Below are 21,411 nucleotides of genomic sequence, written 5' to 3' on the forward strand. Positions count from 1 at the left end.
CCCTTCATCCATCCCACCATGGAGCTCATTGCTTACCCCACCATCATACACCCACCACACTGTTTCACCTCCAACAGGTAGCGTTAGGGGTGATTTCTGAACTACAGCAAGGCCCACAGGCCAGGGTCACTCAGTTACACACACCTGGGTCCAAATGTTTGGTGGGGTCCGGCCTGGATCAGAAGCATGCCGATATTTTCAAACATTCACATTTTTTTCAAGCAGCCAGATCAAGAAGACTCGTATTTTTGCTATTATTATTATTGTTATTATTATTATTAATAATAATAATAATAATAATAATAATAAGCATCATCAACTGACCATATGGTGACCACTATGATCTTTTCCTATGAACTGGTTGTCCATAATAAGAGAGCATTTTGCAGAAACCTCCTACCTTCTTGTCCAAAGTTGAGATCTGACAGGTCAAATTCATATTACAGAAGAAATTACAGAAACTTCTAAAGCATGAAATCTTATCTGTTTAGTCACCATGACAACTGTGGTTAGGACTGAGTTTGGGACAGAAGCTGTTACAGAACAAGAGTTCTGAAGTTCATCTCATCACTAACTCCAGATCAGAAACATCCTAACTAGACTGAACCTCCTAAATACTGTCCTAACTATGGGATGAACCCCAGAGGGTCTTATCTTCTGTTTAACCGTCCGTTTCCATCGTTTTCTACAGTGACCGGCAGCTCAGTTCACTATAACCAGCATAATCACGCTGCATTAATCTACACTGAGCGCGGTGCTTTGACACGTGAGGTGTTTTTATTGGTTTGCTCTCTTTGCCTTCAGGTCTTCCCGATTTTCTGCTGTGAGTGTCGAATCTTCTGCATATCCAACGTTATGAGTCGTTTCATGGAAACGTCCGTTTTTCTGTCCCAAGCGTTTACAGATACGTTACACTTGAAAAAACTGATTTATATCTTAAAATGAAACAAGCTATTTGAACCGTTACACCTTTTTGAGCCTCAATTCAGCAATATTGGTTTTTAAATCAATCACATTGAATTCCAAGCACCAGAGAACAGCTCGTCCTCAGTCATGTGGGAAGGCTGAGGCCTATTTTGAGGGAAAAAATGTTTGTCTGCCGTTTTAACTGCAATCATTTACGGCATTCGGCTGACGCTCTTATCCAGAGCGACTTACCATTTGATTGTTTTTTTTTTACACAGGTAGTTGAAGGTGATGTTAGGAGTCTTGCCCAGGGACTCTTATTGGTATAGTGTAGGGGGTTTACCCAGGTGGGGGATTGAACCCCAGTCTACAGCATAGAAGGCAGAGGTGTTACCCACTACACTAACCAACCAGTCAATGCGTGAGTATGACGTTTATGATTTAAATGACAATGAAAATAAATAAATATTATCAAACATATAATGAAAGTGCCCTGCGATGGACTGGTGACCTGTCCAGGGTGTATCCTGCCTTTCGCCCAATGACAGCTGGGATAGGCTCCAGCACCTCCCAAGACCCAGAAGGAGAAGCGGCTTAGAATCTCCAAAACGGTGATTTTACAGGAGAAGCAAAAAACCTACTTTACTTTTAATGTAAGTCAGTGGAACTGGACGTCTTTCCAGGTCATTTTGGGTCACTTCTTTTGATCCGTTCATCGTGAAATTGACACACAATGTAAAGGCCAACAGGCGTTTTTCAGATTATGTCAAAAACTGAAAAATGGAGATGCGAGGTTTGAAAACGCTTGAAATGGGAACGTTTCAACAACCTCAGCTCAGTCCTAGAGAGACTTTGGTTTTGAGTAAACAAACAAAAAAAAAACCGTCTTGAATCAAGTGCAATGCTTTAAATGAGCTACTTTCAGAACAGGGCATTTAATATTAAAAAAGGCCACTCATCTAATAATAAACCGCTTTATTAACTCCAAAAGGAAACAGTTCATATGGTGCGTTTGTCTTTTCCCTTTACTTTACATCCATATTACATCCCACACAAGATCCGTGGGAAACAAACCGCACCTCAGTCGTGGAGCTGTCCGTCGGTGAACTCGGAGAAAGGAAGAATAAAACGGCTTTGCCTTGACGGCGGTGACTCAGAGAGGCTGGGAGTGACCACAGCACAATGCATTATTCTGCAGTGAGAAGTACTTTCAGTAGAACTTGCGTGTTCTCTATTGAGGAGAACATGTGCGGTTCTGCACCAGCAGAGCGTTCAGTGGATGCTGATGTCATGGTTAAGGTGTGGTACGCTGTGTGATGTGTCCTGGCCATGCAGACGCTGTGACCCATTTATCCCTCCCTCTCTCTCTCTCTCTCTCTCTCTCTCTCTCTCTCTCTCTCTCTCTCTCTCTCTCCCTCTCTCTCTCTCTCTCTCTCTGCTCTGCATGCCCGTACAGGTGTCCACACAAAAGGCTATATCTGTCTCCACATACACGCCTTCCTCTCATGTGCATGAAGGTTAGGCACGAATATATGTGTGCAGCCAAACAGAAGTGATGTAATTTAACAGGTTTAACTATTGACCGATCTGCAACTCTCACTCTCGCGCTGACCCGATGACTGAACTGTTGACTTTGCGCTCTCCGAAACACAAGCTCAGTGAGAATGTGGCTGGACGGGGTGCGAACAGCGCAGTTTAATGAACTGAGCTCAGTCATTACTTCACCATTTCAGGGTTTAGGCCATATGGATCACTGACCACTCCCGAACTGGTTATAGTGAAAATAATTGGAGTTTAAACCAGAATTGCACAATTTGGCTTTGAGTGACCCTTTACCTGAATTATGTTTATCAGTGTTTATGAATGAGCATTTCATTTCGGCACTGACCAAACGGCCACGTCATGGACCGAAACTTCATTAACAACTATTTTTAGCTCATTTTGAGCAGAACTCAAAATCTCTAGCCATGACTAGCAAACAGAGCTCTGAACACACAAAGTCATATTTTCCGTTAAAACACAAAAAAAGTTACTTAATTACATAAAATATTTTTCAGGCTTAATGTTCCACAGTTCCACAGGTAATGAACTCAAACACACTATCTAGCTACTATATGACCAGCAAACACTGCTCTGAACACAAAGTCATAGTATTTTCCGTTAAAACACAAAAAAAGTTACTTGACAACAGAAAATGTTTCATTAGTGACGAAAATGTTTCACACTCATGTTTTTGGGCTAGGATAACTTAAAAACACTAACTAGCGCATGACTAGCAAACACAGCTTTAAGCACAAACTCAATATTTTCTGTTAAAACGCAAAAGTTACTTAATTCCAGAAAACGTGTTTGGGTCATTTCTTACATTTCTTAATGATTTTCAGACTCAAAAACATCCTCTAACTGCCCACCAGTGGGTATGATGGACGGTGATGCAGTCTCACTTATGCTCTAAAGGCAGGGGTGTGGCTAAAATGAGGCTCCACCTACCAGCGCTGTGTTTCGGTGGTGACATGAGGCCTCCACGCCTGAGAGTTTTCGCAGAATTTTCTGTTGGTCACATGACACCACAGTGTTGGAATATAAAGTGGCCTGGACCTCTGCGGTGGATAAATGACCACTTAAAGTGTCCTGAAGGAAACGTCCAGACGTTTGGCTGTCGTCTACTTTTACTTCACATCCTTCATGCTGCAGTTGCCGTGTTAGCGGAGGGTTCGCGGTGGGAGACTGTCCTCTGGGTGGGGTTGTTAACAGACCTCCACCCATCAGGATAACATCTGCTTGACAAAGCGCAGCTGATTAGACTCTTTCCTGGACAGATTGAAGACAGCAGTGTTGATGTATAGACTGGTCTGCATGGCTGTTACCGGTGTGACTGTTGAAGCAGTAGTTTTAAAACAGCAGAAAGTCTGACGTAGTCGGTCAGATGAAATGTTTGGTGCTTCTTTCATTTTGCATTGGAGCTACAAGGGTCTTCGGGGGACCTGTGGTCAAGGCTAAGACTGCCTATAGAACCACACGCACAAACACACACCTTATAAGCCACTTCTGGGTAGTGGGGGGGTGCTGGAGCCTATCCCAGCGGTCATTGGGCGGAAGGCAGGATACACCCTGGACAGGTTGCCAGGCAGATAGACAGACAGACACATTGACACCTATGGGCAATTTAGCATGTCCAGATCAGATCAGATTTATAGATATATTTTACACCCCCCCCCCCCCCCCCCCTTCCTTTGGAGGAGGACTTTATTCTTTATTTTTATTACACCATTAGAAATAAGGAAAGAAAAAAAGAGAAAGGGAAGGAAGAGAGAGAAAAAAACTCAACATTTACAACTTTTAAACTAATATAAGCACGAGAATAATCAAGAATAATAAATAACAGAGGATTGGGGTGTTAGGTGGTCAGTGCAGGTGTGTGTGTGTGTGTGTTAGTGTGACAAATGAAAGAGTAGATAGACGGACTAACAAAGATACAGACAAACATACGTGCGTATGTATATTGAATGTTTTCAGTGTAATCATGTAGAAAAGGGTTTAGCAGAATTTAATATTTCGTAGTCGTCGTATTTGTGCGTATGTATTTGTGTGTGTGTATAGATTGTGGTGTGAGTTGATATGTGTACTTGATGTATATGCGAACTAACTATAGCAAATATTTAAATATTCACTGAAATGAGGGGATTGATGAACAGGCTGAGACAGAAGTGGGTGGATTACGGTGTTAAGGGGTCAATATTTTTAATAAACGGTTCCCATGAAGGGCGGCACGGTCGCGTGGTGGGTAGCGCTGTCGCCTCACAGCGAGGAGGGCCTGGGTTCGATTCCCCAGCCGGGTGACTGGGGTCCTCTCTGTGTGGAGTTTGCATGTTCTCCCCGTGTCTGTGTGGGTTTCCTCCCAAAGACATGCAGTCAGGTCGATTGGACATGCTACATTACCCCTGGGTGTGAGTGACTGTCTGTGTCTGTCTGCCCTGCGATGGTGTATCCTGCCTTCTGCCTGATGACCGCTGGCATAGGCTCCAGCACCTCCCGCAACCCTGACTGAGAAGTGGCTTGGATGGTTGGTTCCCATGAAGTGTTGAATATGGCCATTTGATTCATTTCTATAGCACTTAATCTCTCCAGTGATATATGCGTTATGTCCACTTGGCCTGACTGCATGTCTTTGGACTGTGGGAGGAAACCCACGCAGACACGGGGTGAACATGCAAACTCCACACAGAGAGGCCCGGCCGGGGAATCAAACCCAGGCCCTCCTCGCTGTGAGGTGACAGTGCTACCCACCGTGCCGCCCCCCCTATAAAACCACGAAAAACCAAATAACCCTTTACATGCTTAACCTTTTACCGCATGGTGTTGCCACACGGCAACAAGCGCTTTGCTTTCACTCTCCGTCTTTCTACCAGTATCATTTGGGAAGCTGAAGGCTTCGTGTGTGAAACACTGCATATCTTTCTGATTATAATCCTGCCTGTTTAAGTTTGCTGCCTTCTTCTTCGCCTGGTTTCTGGCCTGGTTTCTGATGCACTCACAAATCGTGTGCATAATTCAATATTTATACACTTCAAGAGAAACTGAAGCAGTCTGGGGGAAGTTACCATTTCTTTTTCATAAATGAAACCACTGTAGATGCTATGGGTTTTATATAAAACAATAAAACATAATTGTTGCCATATGGCAACAGCATGCAACAATGGAACTGCAATCTGCAATGCATACAGTGGCAGTAAACGAGTACACTGTCATTTTCACATTGTTTTTACATTCCAAGCTGATTTTTTAAACAGTCGAGCATATGTGGCCATTATGCATGGAATGAGTTTCGTATTTGGATGATGAATATGATTACATGTGGTGACAGTGTATTGGTTGACGCATTATTATTCATGGCATATGCCAGATCCAAAGTTCCTTTGTTGCCTGCTGTTACCTTATGGCAACAAAATGCAATGTAATCCTCAATAAGTATTTGTTTTCGCTGCTTCATTGCTGCTTCATTTTCCTACTGATTATGTGGTTTCTGACACTGTCCAACACATTCGTTTATAAACGTAAACAAGAATATGGACAAAATTCAGGCTCAGAGATGTCTTATACTGTTTTTATACTGTGAAAATTCAATATTTGGCTGAACGTTTGTTTTTCAACCAGGTCATCATATTTTTTCATGTAAAGAAAGATAAGAAGGTGTGGACAATGGGTGAAACTTGATATGTGATATGAACGTCCATAACATGGGGCGGGTTGACCACCGGCTAAGTTTGGCTTTACACGACGAACCTTTTACACACATTTAGTTGCTCGAAACTTGCATTATACTCAAGTTCACTTGCATAAGGCATTAGGTAAAGCCTCCTTGACAGCTCTGAAACTCAGCTGTAAACGTCTGAAAAGGCAGACGCAGTTTGGACCCCCTACCACATCCTCTACAGGGCATAAACAGAAACACAGCATACAGAGTTCCACATAGAGGAAAAAATGGCTGGAATAATTGATGTCGTTTGATCGTTTGGTCAAACTTTTGCACACAACTCTACACACCAAATGGTGACATCCGACAAAAACATTTCATCCAAGTGAAATCAGTCAGGAGAGGCACGGTGACACCGTCGCCTTACAGCAAGAAGGGTCTGGGTTCGATTCCCCGGCCGGGCAACCAGGGTCCTTTCAGTGTGCATGTTCCCCCTGTGTCTGAAGTGGAGATGCTATACTGGCTCTTTCACAGCACTTAGAGCTTAAAGCTCTCTGCTGTTTACATGCAGCCTAATAATCCGTTAATAATCGGACTAATAGCTCAATCCCAACAAGAAAAACACCAAGAAATCTGATTGAAAGCAGCTGAAGACTAGTTTAGGCTCCGTCTTGATCTCAGCCAGTCATGGTTTCAGATTCGTCTTGGACTCAACAAAGGTGAGCTGTTCTTATAGCCCTAGTGACGTGAAAAAAAACAGGCATGTGCAAAAGTGTGTGCGCCCCTATGTCCAATTATGTGACTGTACGGTCTCCAGGCTTGGCCGACTAGCGGGACACACTGCATGTGATCATTAAATTGCCTTGTGCAGGTGTCAAGTTGCACAGAAACCGTTTCATGCAACTTGCAACCTGCAACTAGTTTCCGCATGTAAAACCAGCCCTTCTTTAAGACGCTGTTTCAGCTGACCGGCCGCTACCGAAGCCAAGCGTTACTCGCCACCGACGTCGGTGGAGCACGAAGTGGAGCGTCTCTGTCTGGCAGGTGGACATCAGCGGGGTCCGCTGTCCGTGTGAGTGGAGTGGGGGTCGAGGCCAACCTTCAGCAGGCCGCCCTTTCCAGCAGAACTGGACCCTTGCGTTCCATCTCCATGTCACCATTGTCTCCGCTCCATCCCTCTGTTGTGTTTTTCTCCTTTAACCGCTCTTTTGTTGTCTCTTTCTCCCCCCCCTCTCCCTCCTCCTCCCCTCCGATGGCATTTCGGGCCTCATGTTTGTCAGGACCCTAAATGAGTCCTGACTGGCCTGTGGGCCACTGGAGAAGCACAAAGGAGAGCGTTCCCCTCGCTACACTGGAGCCATTGTGGCCGCCGACAATGCACTAATTGGCGATGACAATTAAGCGCAGCCGACACTCAGGTTCAATTTGCCCTCTGCCCAATACAAATCACAGGCAAATGAGTCAGACCCAACGTCCACATAAACAACGGACACCCTCGTGTGCAACGCTGCAACTTGGACAGACTTTTTTCCCAGCTTTGTATCGTCTTTACTCTGACGAAGCTGTTGCTGGGAGCATGTTCTGTCGATCACTGACGGTAAAGAAAAGCCCTTTGACAACAAGTACAATACAATTCCATATATAATGTATGTCACAGGTGTTTGTAGTGAGGTCAAACTGGCCCACAAACACGTTCACATAATAAAGAACCTTTTGTTCATTGTATTCATACCAAAAAAAGAAAAGTTCTGGCATGAAAATTAAAGTCACTTGCATTCTGGAACATGCAGCAGGTCCAGATATGTGGGAAAGAATCCATTCAGGAGGAGACACGGAGGTGAATTTTCAACTTTGGCCTGTCAAACAATAAGAACTTAATGGAGTTTTGGATCGTCAGAGTGCCTCCGCTCCCGAGACGCACCGAAAACAACCAGCACTGCTCTACGGAGGCTACAGCACACACACAGGCTTGTTTTCATTACCTTGTCAGGACATGCGTACAGCTGCTTTAATTTCATGATGGATGGATCGACAGAAATGGTTCAATATATAGATCATTAAACACACACATATATACACATACACATTAAAAATATTTTAAAATACATACCTTACCAATTTGTAATATGTCTCGTGTATTATATATCGCTGCTGTCGGAAGAAATCCGCATATCTACATTTTTGTCATTTTCCAGTTTATGGCATAATTTGAGAATGCCTTTTGCTCTGTACATTGTGTGTAAATTTCACGATGTAAGAACCTAAAGAAACTTGGAAATTACTTGGAAAAAATTCTGGTTCCATTGACTTCCAATAAAAGTAAAGTAGGTTTTTTCCTTCTCCTGTAAAGTTATATATATATATATATGTAAGTATATTTATATGTCTTATGAGTTATATTTATGTAGGCACAGGTTTGTATTAACAGTACAGTACCTAGATGTAACAATAATACAATAATGTCCCATTCCATGTATTGCTATTATCAGAAATATCTCCATTTTGACAATTTTCCGTTTTTTGACATAATATATAAAACCTGTTGCTCTTTATATTATATACACATTTCATGATGAACGGACAAAGAGAAACGACCCAAAATGACTTGGAGAGACGTCTGGTTCCATTGACTTACATTTAAAGTAAAGTAGGTTTTTTCCTTCTCCTGTAAAGTTACTATTTTGGAGATACACGGTTTCCTTCCGGTGACAGTGACATATTATATACATGTAATCACATATATGTAATAATTTATATTACACACAATACTGTACAAGAGTCTATTTTAAGCTTTTTTCAGGAGATGCATATTTCTGAGAAGATTAGAAAACTAAAATAATCCAAACATAATGAAGAGGAAAGTCAAAGCAAGACAAGTGAAGGAGAAGAAAATTCTAAAGCTGGAGTTAAAAAAAAAATCATTAAATGATTGAGAAGAACAAGCACCTGGAAGACCTGGAAGACCTGGAAGACCTGGTAGATATCAAGACTACCACCGTCAGGTGATCAGCACTTACGGGAGATTACCCGGATCCCGGAGCAGAAAATACAACCAACTTCTAAGACTGAACTTAGGAGGTGTGTCTCCAGGTTTCTTTGAGAAGCTGAAAGTGAGTCTCCTGAAATGACTAGAAGCTGGAATAAAGGCAAAGAGCCACTGACTGAACACTGAACAGTGAAATTATACCCGCTGAAGCTTCTGCGTGACTTTCTGTTAAATGCGTTTTCTGCTCTTTTCTTCATGCTGAAAAACCTTGTCCTGACGCTCCTTTTTGACCGGAAAGCAAATCAATAAAATGAACTTTTGCACCGTAGTGTATACAGCCGTGTGCAAAAGTGCAGGCACCCCTGGTTAAGGTGTTTTGTTGATTTTCTAGAAGACCATAAGTTGCACATCCTTTACAGAGAACACACTTCTGCACATCTCAATACTGTTGTACTGAGTACCTGCTACCAATCCAGAGTGTGTCCTGCCTTCCGCCCGATGACCGCTGGGATAGGCTCCAGCACCCCCTCGCAACCCTGAGGGAGAAGCGGCTTAGAAAGTGTGTGTGTGTGTGTGTGTGTGTGTGTGTGTGTGTGTGTGTGTGTGTGTGTGTGTGTGTGTGGGTGTGTGTGTGCGTGTGTGTGTGCGTGTGTGTGTGTTTGTTTATTTGCTGAATTTAACATATTGGGGAAAACAGACAAACTGTGGCCTGTGCAAAAGTTATGGCACATTTTATATTTTATACTTTGTGTTTTTCCCCCATTCCTCCCAAAGTCCAAAGACATGCAGTCAGGCCAACTGGACATGCTAAACTGCCCCTAGGTGTGAGTGAATGTGTATGAATGTATATGTCTGTGTGTCTGCCCTGCGATGGACTGGTGACCTGTCCAGGATATATCCTGCCTTCCACCCAATGACTGCTGGGATAGACCCCAGCTCAACCTCAAAACCCAGAAGGATAAGCGGCTTAGGAAATGTGTGTGTGTGTTTTTTTTTCAAGGTGTTAAACTCAGAAAATGACTTGAATCCATGCAGAAAAAAAACAGACTCAAGGTTCTCTGTAGAGGTTGAATCACTTATAAAATCAACAAAACTTGGAGCTGTTCAACCTTTTATATACGCCTGTATTCGTCCAGAAAATGTACAAAAACAATCTCTCACACACACACACACACACACACACACAGGTGGAGGGCTAGGCATGTTCCGGCCCATCGGCAGTGGCTAGATCCTGGTGGATTACTGCGTGTCAGAGAGAGGCTTTAGAGCTCTGCAAGGCTGGGACAAATTGCTGCTTGAGGAGAGGAAAAAGGGAGGGGGCGGAGGAGGAGGGGGGGGCAGAGGGTTGACAAAGTAAACCAGGGAGGAGGCAACTGGGGTGGTCAACCACCGGCTTAGCAGAGGCATCTCTCCGTTAACAAACAAGGGAGGGCTACCTGTGAATGAGCTCCAGTCACTCAGATTAAACACCCCATTGGGTCTTCAGTTGCTCTCTTACGTCACGCGTGTTAAAGCGAAAGTTTGGGGAAAAGGCAGATTTACAGTGTTCACTTCAGCCCCCAAGCCCCCACCACCAGCCCACCAATCCCCACCACCCCCTCACTCAAAACGTGGTCGATCCGTCCAAATATGTGTGGTGTTTTCTTCTTTAGTGTCTGTAAAAACGAACAAAAGCATGGACGCCTTTCAGCAGATGACTGCGGCTACTGTTTCAGCTACGCAGTGTGTCCCCCGTGTTTATATAGGCCACGTAAGCAAGTCCACTCAGGATTACATAAAGGGGAATTCCACTTTCTGCATAATGACATCATTAGGATGTAAACAGAGTCATTTGGTGTGAAATGGTTCACTGTAGAGAAACTCAGACTCAGACGTCTTTACAGTGGTGGTGATGGGAACCAGGGGTCGCCATGACTACAACACAGAGATGGGCATTTTATGTAACATCCAAATCCACCAGTGAAGCTGCCCGTCTTCTGACTGTTTCTATGCAGTATTGATGATGGTAAAATTATAAATCTGAAAAATTATTTCGTCACACACCCCCCTACCTGTGCCCGTCCCCCAAGAGCGGCTTGTAAAAACACACGTTGAAGGCCAGTATCTGCCGACATCAGGCAGCATATTCATAACCATTCCATGTGGTGGTGGTGTTAGTGTGTGTTGCGCTGGTACGAGTGGATCAGACACAGCAGTGTCACCTCAGCGTCACCGCTGGACTGAGAATAGTCCACCAACCAAAAACATCCAGCCAACAGCGTCCTGTGACCACTGATGAAGGACTAGAGGATGACCAACACAAACTGTGCAGCAGCAGATGAGCTGTCGTCTCTGACTTTACATCTACAAGGTGGACCGACAAGGTAGGAGTGTCTAATAGAGTGGACAGAGAGTGGACACAGTGTTTAAAAACTCCAGCAGAACTGCTGTGTCTGATCCACTCACACCAGCACAGCACAGTCCATTTTATCAGCTCCACTTAAATACGGTTATGCTGGTTTGAGTGGATCAGACACAGCAGTGCTGCTGGCCTAAACACTGTGTCCACTCACTGTCCACTCTATTGGGCACTCCTACCTTGTCAGTCCATCATGTTAAGCTCATCTGCTGCTGCACAGCTTGTGTTGCTCATCCTCCAGGCCTTCATCAGTGCTCACAGGACACATTGAGATGTTTAAGGCGCTGTGTCTGATCCACTTAGACCAGCACAACACAAGCTAACACACCACCACCATGTCAGTGTTACTGCAGTGCTGAGAATGACCCACCACCCAAATAGTACCTGCTCTGTGAGGGTCCATGGGGGTCCTGACCACTGAAGAACAGGGTAACAGAGTATCAGAGAAACAGATGGACTACAGTCTGTAACTGTAGAACTACAAAGACCAGCTATACAGTAAGTGGAGCTGATGAGATGGACAGTGAGTGTAGAAACAAGGAGGTCATGCCTGACTGGTGTGTCCATTACTATATAAAGTGGTATGTAAAAGTTTGGGTGGTCCTGGTCATGACGTCTTGTTGGTTTTCTAAGTGAAAATAAGTGAACACGCCCTCTACAGAGAGAACTTTACACATTTGAATGTTTGTTTGCTGCATTTAACAATGAAAAATAAGACCATAAAAACGTGGCCTGTCTAAAAAAGTTACAGCACGTTTTATATTGCGCTTTATTTTTTTTCCAACATGTCAAATTCAGCAAATAAACAGAAACGGTGCAGTGAAATTTGCTGAAAGAAATGCCATATTTAAGATTATTCCCTGTAGAGGATGCGTCTCTTCACTTCTCAAGTCAACCAAATGGATAAACTGACCAGTGTTACAAACCTCTGCATGTAAAGAGAACTTCGGGTCGAAGCCTCGCTAATCAAATATATTCATGTAAAAAAAAAAAAAAAAAAGTTAGTACAAAAAGTCCGTCCCAAAATGCATCAGTTTACAAGAAATTACAAGCCTCGTGCTGTGGTCTCTGACAAGTCAAGAACCCGATACAAGCTTGTGGTTTTTAATGTGGGATTAGCAAGTGAGTCAGTGCTTGGACCCCTTTCTGGTCTGCCATCAGGTCCAAAAGGAAAACGTCGCCAGGGTTGTTTATAGGGCTCGAACGCAGGCAGTGATACATTTCTTCCAGTCGGGATGGTGGACTCACCTTGGACCCAGATCAGGAAAGAAGCTAATTCGGGCACAGTTCTAGCTCTGTTGCACCGAATCTGGGATTAATCCAGATTACGGATTAACTCTTCACACGACACGAGGATCTGGACTTGTTAAGTAACTCGCTTTATTGGCATCAGTGGCAAACAAACAAAAACAAAAAGACAAGAGGAAGAAACTAATACTGAAACACAAAATCTCTGTACTTGCATAAGAGGTCGTCTGGGGTATAGAGCTTTTGGATGCGAGAGAACGGGAAGAAGATCCAGAATCCGGCCCGGAAACAGTCAAATCGCAGTGAAGATAAATACAAACATAAATATAATAAATACCAATAAAATCATGCGCTGATATGAATATATGAGATGCAGCACTGCATGGTGAGCTGTAACAAGTAACGAAGTAAAAAAGAAAAAGACAACATTTGGTGCACTGAATGAGTGAAACCATGTATGTCCAGTCCAGTCCAGTCAGGTCCCGTTCCCTTCATCACACTCCCTTTCCAGTGTGTTTTAAAATCCCTGAAGAAAACATTACAACAGTGCTTATAATACAAGTTCAATCACCTTCTAGTCAACAAGTACTTCCAAACGTCAAGGCAAACAGTCCGTATGTGCACAATTAATCCTACCATCTCAGCTCAGCCTGCGAAAGTACAAGTCCAGCTCAGATCAAGCCAGGAGCTAATTTGGCTAGCCAGAGCCAGAGGAGCTTTGTTCTGACCAGCTAGCACAATGTTTCCCAACAATGTCAATGAACAATGCTGAGCATTATATTTCAGAGAAAGTGTCGCATTAATACAGCCACTGTGGTGCTGTGGAGCTTTATGGGATGGCAGATATTCAAACCCTTTGGTTACACCAAGCATTCTGTGCAAAGCATTCTGGCTCGTTTCTTCTGGAATCGAGATTGGTTAAGAGCAAAACGCTGCTGTCAGAACAAAACCTCGTATCTCCAAAATAGCAAGTTTACAGGAGAAGGAAAAAACCTACTTTACTTTTAATGGAAGTCAATGGAACCAGAATTTTCCCCCAAGTAATTTTGGCCCATTTCGGTTGGTCCACGCATCATGAAATCTACTCAGAATGTAAAGGACAACAGGTACTTTCAAACGGTGTCAAAAAACTTAATGTCAAAAATGGAAAACACAAGGTTTTGTTCTGACCGCAGCTTAAAAAGATGCGGGCTGTATTACAGAAACATGCCCTTAGTCCTAAATCAAGACTTGAAATGGTCAAAAAAAAAGATGTTTTAGAAATGTATTCTGTAGAAGTCGATCTAATCTTAATGCAGCACTTGTATCTTATCTTACAGCACCTAATCTCAAGTTTATCCCCAAACTACTCAATCAAGGCTGATTACCTGTCACCGAGGAATGGGCGATGCCTAAAGTGTGGAGATGCAAAAACATCACCAAAAAAAAAAAAACAAGGCAGAACTACAGCACAACGAACAGGAAGCTTGAAAACGTTATGAATATTGTGATTGTGCCTCCTGCTGTTTAACGGAGCATCATAGCTTCCCAGTTTCAGTTTCCATTTACAATGGTTGTAGCCGCCATGCCAGACATTCAAGTGCTGTATCCAGAAATTCCTTTATTGGGTTCATAAGGTTTAAGTGAAACCAGCATTTATGCTAACAATACTGGCGCAACGAATTCAAAACCTTGAGTTTTCCTTTATGTTTATATTTCCTTCCTTGTGGCAGTTTCACCTTTTGTTAACCCTTTATTATACCCTACCTGAACTCTAGGACACTCTCGTGAATTCCTGCCAGTTCGCCTATTTATTTTATTCATAAAACCAGGAAAAATCACATTTTTTTAACAGTACATACTCTCCCCAGCCCTCTTTTTCATTGTAAGACTAAAGCAAGCTGTTAGTGGAAGATATTAAAATGGCAAGACGTGTTTAGACAAAGAGAAATACATGCTAATTGGTTAGGCTGTTGTTTTGACTGTGGTAGCAGGCTAGTTACACAATTTAGCTGATTCCTATACAGTACGAACGGCCGTAAATCTATACCAATTTAGTACAACACATTAATGCTAATCCTGAACAAGATTTGTGCTTGCCTGCCGATTTCATTTCACTCGCAACGAAACAGAACTTGGACCACCAAGTTAGCTTTAGGCCAAATTCAGTAAACCAGCTTTATCACTGAGCAAAGATTTTCGAAAGATCTACATCTCAAACCTCGGGTATCGTTTGCTGCTATCCAAGTAAACAAAAGTACTTGAGCACTTATTTGAAACCTCAACAAGCATTTGCATATTCGAGCAACGAGTATTATACTGCACGTCACGGCCAGATAAAAATAATAACATTCTCCTTTTAACAGAAAAGCTAACATTGAAACAGATGGAAGGACAGTTTTTAGAAAATTCTGACTAGTTAGGATGCCTCTAATTGGATAAGCTTAATCTCCAACAGCTGTTCTCCTAAACTCTATCAAAACATACAATTTCAGAGCTGGGATGTTTCTGTAATATGGCCCGAATTTCTGAAGGCATTGTAGCATCAACAGCAAAGCGATACACACTCTTATGACATCTGTTTTGATCATTTCATCAGGAATAGACAACCCTGAACAACTGCAGTCTAAATCCGGACTACAAAACAGCTTCCCTGACCTCAGAGCAAGGGCCGATACCACATTCACAATTGTTTCTGAAGGTCAGTTAAGGGTTAGGCCCTGAAATGAACTTGGACAGTTTTTATCATCTTAGTCTGCTCCGATTATAAGATCACGTAGATCCCATTTGCAACAAACTTCAGTACTAAAGTACAATAACAGGAGAATGTCAACGGACCGATGCACTGGCTTTCAGTTTAAGGCAGGAAAAGTGTACGATACAGAGACAGGCTTAATAAATAGGATCAAATTCCGAGCAATTATCAACAACTGGCACAACACTTCTTCAATTCTCCACTGTACCTCCAACCAGACATACGTACCGCCGTCCACACGTGACCTCAAAATTATTCTTGGTGCAAATGTCACAAAAGAAAGAAGCTGCATTCAAGTGAGCACATCTGCTCTATCATATCAGAAAAAAAACAAACACTTCTTGTAAACAACTGTTTCGCAGAGCAGTAAACAAACATGTTAATTTTCAATATGGTAACAAAAGGTGAACTTCCACGGTGACCTAGCTGCATTTCGCAGGACCAATGATCGGCCTATGAGGGGACTCCATTGTTCCTTTACAGCGTCTAGAGTTCTTCTATCAGTCAGTACTGTGCACTAGAACAATAAATATTGTGTTATCCTTTAATGATCCTTCAAGTATCCTTCGAGGTCTTCACAATATCCAGCATCAATCGCTTAGTCCCCTACACATGATGATGCACACAAGGTTTTCTATGAACTTCTACACAGTTAGAGCGAAAGGAGTTAGAGTTGCTGGTAAGGTGTCCAGTAGGAGCCAAGAGTTGCACTGGCCTCTCCTCCAAGGGAAGCAGTAAAAGAAAGGTGGGGTTGGGGGATTTTAGATTGAGCTCAAAAAGGTCACTTAGCCTGGCTAGTTTGCATAGGGGGGGGGAAGGTAAAGAACTTCAGGCAAGAGCATCATTCTGCATTGTCAAAGCTTTGTCCCTTTGGAAAAGAACGATGAGAAGTGAGAGGTCAAATAAGGCAGCAAAAGCAAAATGAGTGAGACATTATTGCCAATGCTTAGTTCAAGTAGCCGGAAAACGGAGTGTGAATGCACACCCAGGGAGAGGCCCAACTGATATGGATCCAAAGCAGCGGTTGGTTGGTCGACGTGAGTAACGAGGCCGTCAGCGTATGGGTTTTCTTTTTGCGTTCTTCGCTAAACGGGCCCTACCAATGCTAAACAAAGCCCCAGAGCTAGGGACTATAATTTGGGACCTTGTGGCTGAGAGTCAGTTTGTAATCAGAGACCCAGAGGTTGGCAAAGGAGATCGAAGCTCAGCTGCATGTAGCCAGTGCCACTGAACAGTGATAAACTTTAGTTGCAGCTGTACAGGCCAACATGCCAATGCTGCCATTTGCTTCTTAGGTCTGCATGATGTAGCTATATACAAGATATAGCCATTTACAAGATAATAATTTATGATACTTTCCTTGAAAAAAGGTGGAGTTCCTCAAGGCTCAGTCCTAAACCCTTATGGCATTGAGCTTTTCTGTATTGTTTTGTTTGGGGAAGTGCAAAAGACTGACAAGGTGAAGAGAAAAATCATAGAGATGGTGCAGGAATGTGGAGAGGAAGATCTATCCATCCATAGTCACTGATAAAGTGACTCTAGGAACATACTTCTTAACGTCTCCATCATTCCGAAATTTTCCTTGATTGTTATCCGATTATTATTATCCTATTATGTCTTGATGATTAACATGATTCTATCATCAATACGAATTCCCTTTCGAAACAGGTGGGGTTCGTGAAGGCTCAATCCTCTGTTTTTATGACATTGAGCCATCTCCATCATCCATTGGTTTATCTGGGGTGCAAAAGACTGACAGTATGAAGACGTTGTGAAGGAACGTGGTGAAGAATATCCGGATGTCCATCCATAATTACTCATAAAGTGAGTCTAGGATAATACTTCTCGACTCATCCCTCGTAGGGCTAAGTAGAAGGTGCCAAGTACCTCCAAATCTGAGAGTAGCCAGGATGTCTGATTTTAGCACAGCTTGTTAATGGATTAGATGTTTTATTTGTGTAGAGAAAATTGCTTGAATTATTGGCCTTGGGCCCCCCACCCCACCACCAAGTGTGTTATTTGTTGTCAGACTACAAGAGCGTGTTTACGTGTGCCAGTATGTGAGCGCACTCCACTCTGTCTGCATTTGTCGGTTGGCCCAGCTGTCATTTGGTAGATGAAAGGCGAGGGCAAATTGGTATCATTATGAAACCTCTCCTCTTCAGGGACTGAAGTATTGTCTCTGTGTATCCATCTCTCAGGTGAGAGCGAGCAAGAGGGGAAAGAGAGAGAGAGAAAGAGTCTGCGGAAAGAGAGTCTCTGGAGAGAGTCGATTGAAAAAGGAAAACAAAAAGACCCTTCTGTTCCTTGTCGGCAAACACAGTGCTCTTCCGCAGGGCTCCACACTCATGGAGTCTTGCGCACACACAGAGAGATGCACAAGAAGCAACAGCTCTGGGCTGGTGGCGGGTCTGCTGGAGCAGCTGGAACAGCTGGAGGGTGGAGGCTGCCCAGCTCAGGTGTCCAGCTCGAAGCAGCTCAGGAGGTCGTCGTCTGCGTTCTCGCAGTGGCTGTGTTTCTTCCAGAAGGAAGAAGGCTTCTTGTGCAGCTCTCGGCGAACGCAGCGAGGACAAGGCTGCGCCCGCATGCGACACTCAGCGTGGAAGACGGCTCCACAGCCCTCGCACCTGAGGAAACACCAACAAACAGACTCACTGCGAACGCCTGCACACTGCAAACATGCTATCATTCGTAGTGTCCAACATACCGGTCCATCCGGAATATCGGCTGAAATTCTTATGAGGGTATCAGTTTTGTTATAGCCTTTATTCAATATGCCAAAAACAAGCACAGGTTAAGTAGCTTGAAGTAACACAAAGCATCATAACATTAGCTTAGGCCTGTACTGGGAAGCCCTCTGATACAGATAACTAAGGTTAATGGTTCAACGGTTTGTCTATCTTTTTTGTTCACTAATTTTAAAATGGTCCCTGGCCCTGAAGTGGAAAGGTAATGGTGTATGAACTGAAGCTTAATGTTTGTCAATTAAAAAAAAAAAACAATAATAGCACAGTTATTATTAATTTACACAATTATTATTAATGCGACTCAAACTTGCCCATTTGAGGGTTTGTGGCCACTTGGTTGCGGCCAGGACCTGGTGGCTTCTTCTCTAAAGCAATTGTAACAGCCTGATTTGCATGATGTTCTCACTTTGTTTTTCCTGAGAAACAAAGTTGTTTTGTCTAATGTCTGAAATCTGACACTGTGGTCTGAGAATGTCCTAAAACGTTCACCATACACTGTGTCTTTATGTACTGGCATGATTATCTGCCTGAAGCATACTTCTTAACTTCTCCATCATTCCAGAATTTTCCTTGATTGTTATCCTTATATATCCTTATGATTAATATCCTTATGTTTATTATTATTATCCTATTATGTCTTGATTATTAGTAAGACTCGAAGACGAATTCCTCTTTGAAACAAGAGGGGTTACTCAAGGCTCAATCCTCAGCCCTGATGACACTGATCTTTCTCTACATTAGATTATCTGGGGAAGTGCAAAAGGCCGACAGCATGAGGAGTTTGTGCAGGAACGTGGACAGGAAGATCTGGATGTTCATCCATAATTAGTCATAAAGTGAGTATGAGTATAGGATAATACATCTCCATTGCAGGGCTAAGCAGGAGGTGGCAAGTACCTCCAAATCTGAGACCAGCCAGGATGTGGGAGTTTAGCACAGGTTGTTAATGGATTAGGACATTACATTAAACAACATGCTGTGTGTCCTGCACAACTTTGTTGTTGACAGAGTGGACATTAGCAAGAAACTGTAAAGACTGGCTGCTAAATATCACTGGAAGTTGTTACTGGAGCAGAAAGTCAAAGCAAGTGACTTAAAGCAAAATGTTGGCACAGAATTTTTGAACAGATAAACCCACATTCCCACCCATTCACATCACAATGCATGTTAGTGGTGAATGTGTACTATATTGAAACTAAGGCATTTGACACGAGCTCCTCAGAGCACTAATATGGGGTCAACGTCTACTACAAATCTGTGCATTGTGGTAATAAACCACAGTTTATCGTATGGTTCCATCACCAGAGACCATAAAGTATTCAAAAAGCAGGTGCTGGATAATCAGCGTGGTGAGCAGGAGGAGCAGGTGTTTATGAGTTTACAGTAGGGTGTGTAGACACCTTCTGCTGCAATTAAATACTGGTAGTGCCTTAACAGAGTCTTCATATCACAACAGTTTCCCAGCCATGATGTGAACCACACCCATAAAGCTTTGGATACCTTCAAAATTACAGCACACAACACAGAATATCTACAGGTTCGTTACTCTCACACCTGCATACAGTTAAAAACTGACAGTTAATGTTGGGCAGATGTTTGGTCATGACTGTCATTCGGAATTTACTGGAATGTGTCAGCACTACAACCTTCTTATTATGGTCATAGTCTCAAGGTCAAGGTCTAGGCCCTTGGACTTAACCTTCAGTCTTTTCAGATTTTTGGATGCAAGTGTGGTTGAAGATCCTGAGATGCATGCTTGCCAAGCGATGGCTTCCTAAGTACCTGGAAGAAATACACTTTTTGGACGTTAGAGAAACTTTGGGTGTATATCTCCATACTGAAGAACTTCTTTAAAGCCTTTAAGTGCAATGCTTGTGGTGGGCCGAGGTCCAGAAGAACAAAACAGCCTATGGATAAAGACGACATTTGAAATTTAAAACATTATATGATTTTCTTGCTCAAGTATTTATAAAATACACCATGTAAAGTTACATATAGTCTAAAAAGATGATTTAACCAACTGATTGCAGGTGCAGGGCGGGGTTAAGGTAACTTCCTTATCAAATCAAATGTGCTCAATGAACTTTGAGCAGCCCTGCTCTATATTTAATAAACTAATGAAGATAGGCAAGCAAATCTATCAGGCACAATGAGAATATTTCCTGAAAGTATTGAGAAAATCTCAAGTGGTCAATTAGGCCAGTTTTTTTCTGACATCTGGTGACTGGAGGTGGATTTACTCTGTATGTTTTGGTCTGGATCTTGGTCTTGTCTTAGCTTAAAACTAAGGCGGGTGATATGTCGAAAATGTGATGTCAGAAAACACAAGGACCTTTTCATAATACATGATATGCATCACAAAATGATATTTTTCTAAAGTTTGAAATGGTGAAGCAAAAAAGGCAAAAGTGCCACTAAAAATACCATCAAAAACTATTTTCATACAATAGCATGACGATTCAGAAATACTGTCGTATTGCCTGGCCAGTCTGTCTCAGTGATTCCCTGCTCAATTAATTGTAATCAAACTTAGTGGTCAACTTATCCATCTCACAAGGTCTTTATGCTGCTATCCAACAGGAGCTCATCCAGGCGGGTCTGAAATCACACCGATGGGGAAATGTCTAGAATGTGTCTTATCAGTAGGAGAGGTGCAAAGGCACTGGATTAACTGTGCTCTGACACTGGATGGCCCCATCTGTGCTATGGAGCCTGGACATGCCACCATGCCATTGCCACCAGGGTGTGACTAACAGAGGACAGCAGCGGCTGAGTTGTCACAAGGTCCTTGAAGAATTCATGAGAAACTTTCCAGTGCAGGCCGGTGGGACAGGTCACTACCACTGGTAAATACAACATAGGACTGGAATAACTGGATTGAGCACTACGCTGTACTTCATTAGACTCCCAATTTGAGCTGCACCTTGCTTGTGTACATCCAATCTGCTGATCCACAATTCAGTTTAGCTATTCTCTAACCCTTCATGAACGGCTGGTTTCTGAACACAGAGCCCCTTTAAGCTGGTGGTGGACCACTCTTAACCTAGTAGTGACACTGAGAATGTATGAAAACCCCAGCAACACTGCTGTTCCTTGTACACTCATATCAGTGATGAGAATGGTCCACCACCCAAATATTATCTGACCAGTAATGTCCCGAACAAAGATGAAAGCGGCAGAAGATGGCTGCCCAATTGC

At 43.0% G+C, this 21,411-nt stretch overlaps 1 protein-coding gene across 3 annotated transcripts in view; it reads right to left on the reverse strand.

The window, feature by feature from the left end:
* Nucleotides 1–12,840: 12,840 nt before the first annotated feature.
* The window catches only part of plekhm3 (pleckstrin homology domain containing, family M, member 3), a 63,742-nt gene continuing 55,171 nt past the window's right edge, over nt 12,841–21,411 (reverse strand). For 2 of the 3 annotated variants that reach the window (XM_017703032.2, XM_017703033.2), the window contains exon 9: nt 12,841–18,093. In XM_017703032.2, the coding sequence (XP_017558521.1) occupies nt 17,922–18,093 (172 nt within the window). In that variant the 3' untranslated portion in view covers nt 12,841–17,921. Of the gene's footprint in view, nt 18,094–18,123; nt 20,121–21,411 lie in introns of those variants that run through there. The other variant, XM_017703034.2, reaches the window with a different exon arrangement.

The sequence above is a fragment of the Pygocentrus nattereri genome, chromosome 6, assembly GCF_015220715.1.
Source record: "Pygocentrus nattereri isolate fPygNat1 chromosome 6, fPygNat1.pri, whole genome shotgun sequence".
Lineage (NCBI taxonomy): Eukaryota > Metazoa > Chordata > Actinopteri > Characiformes > Serrasalmidae > Pygocentrus > Pygocentrus nattereri.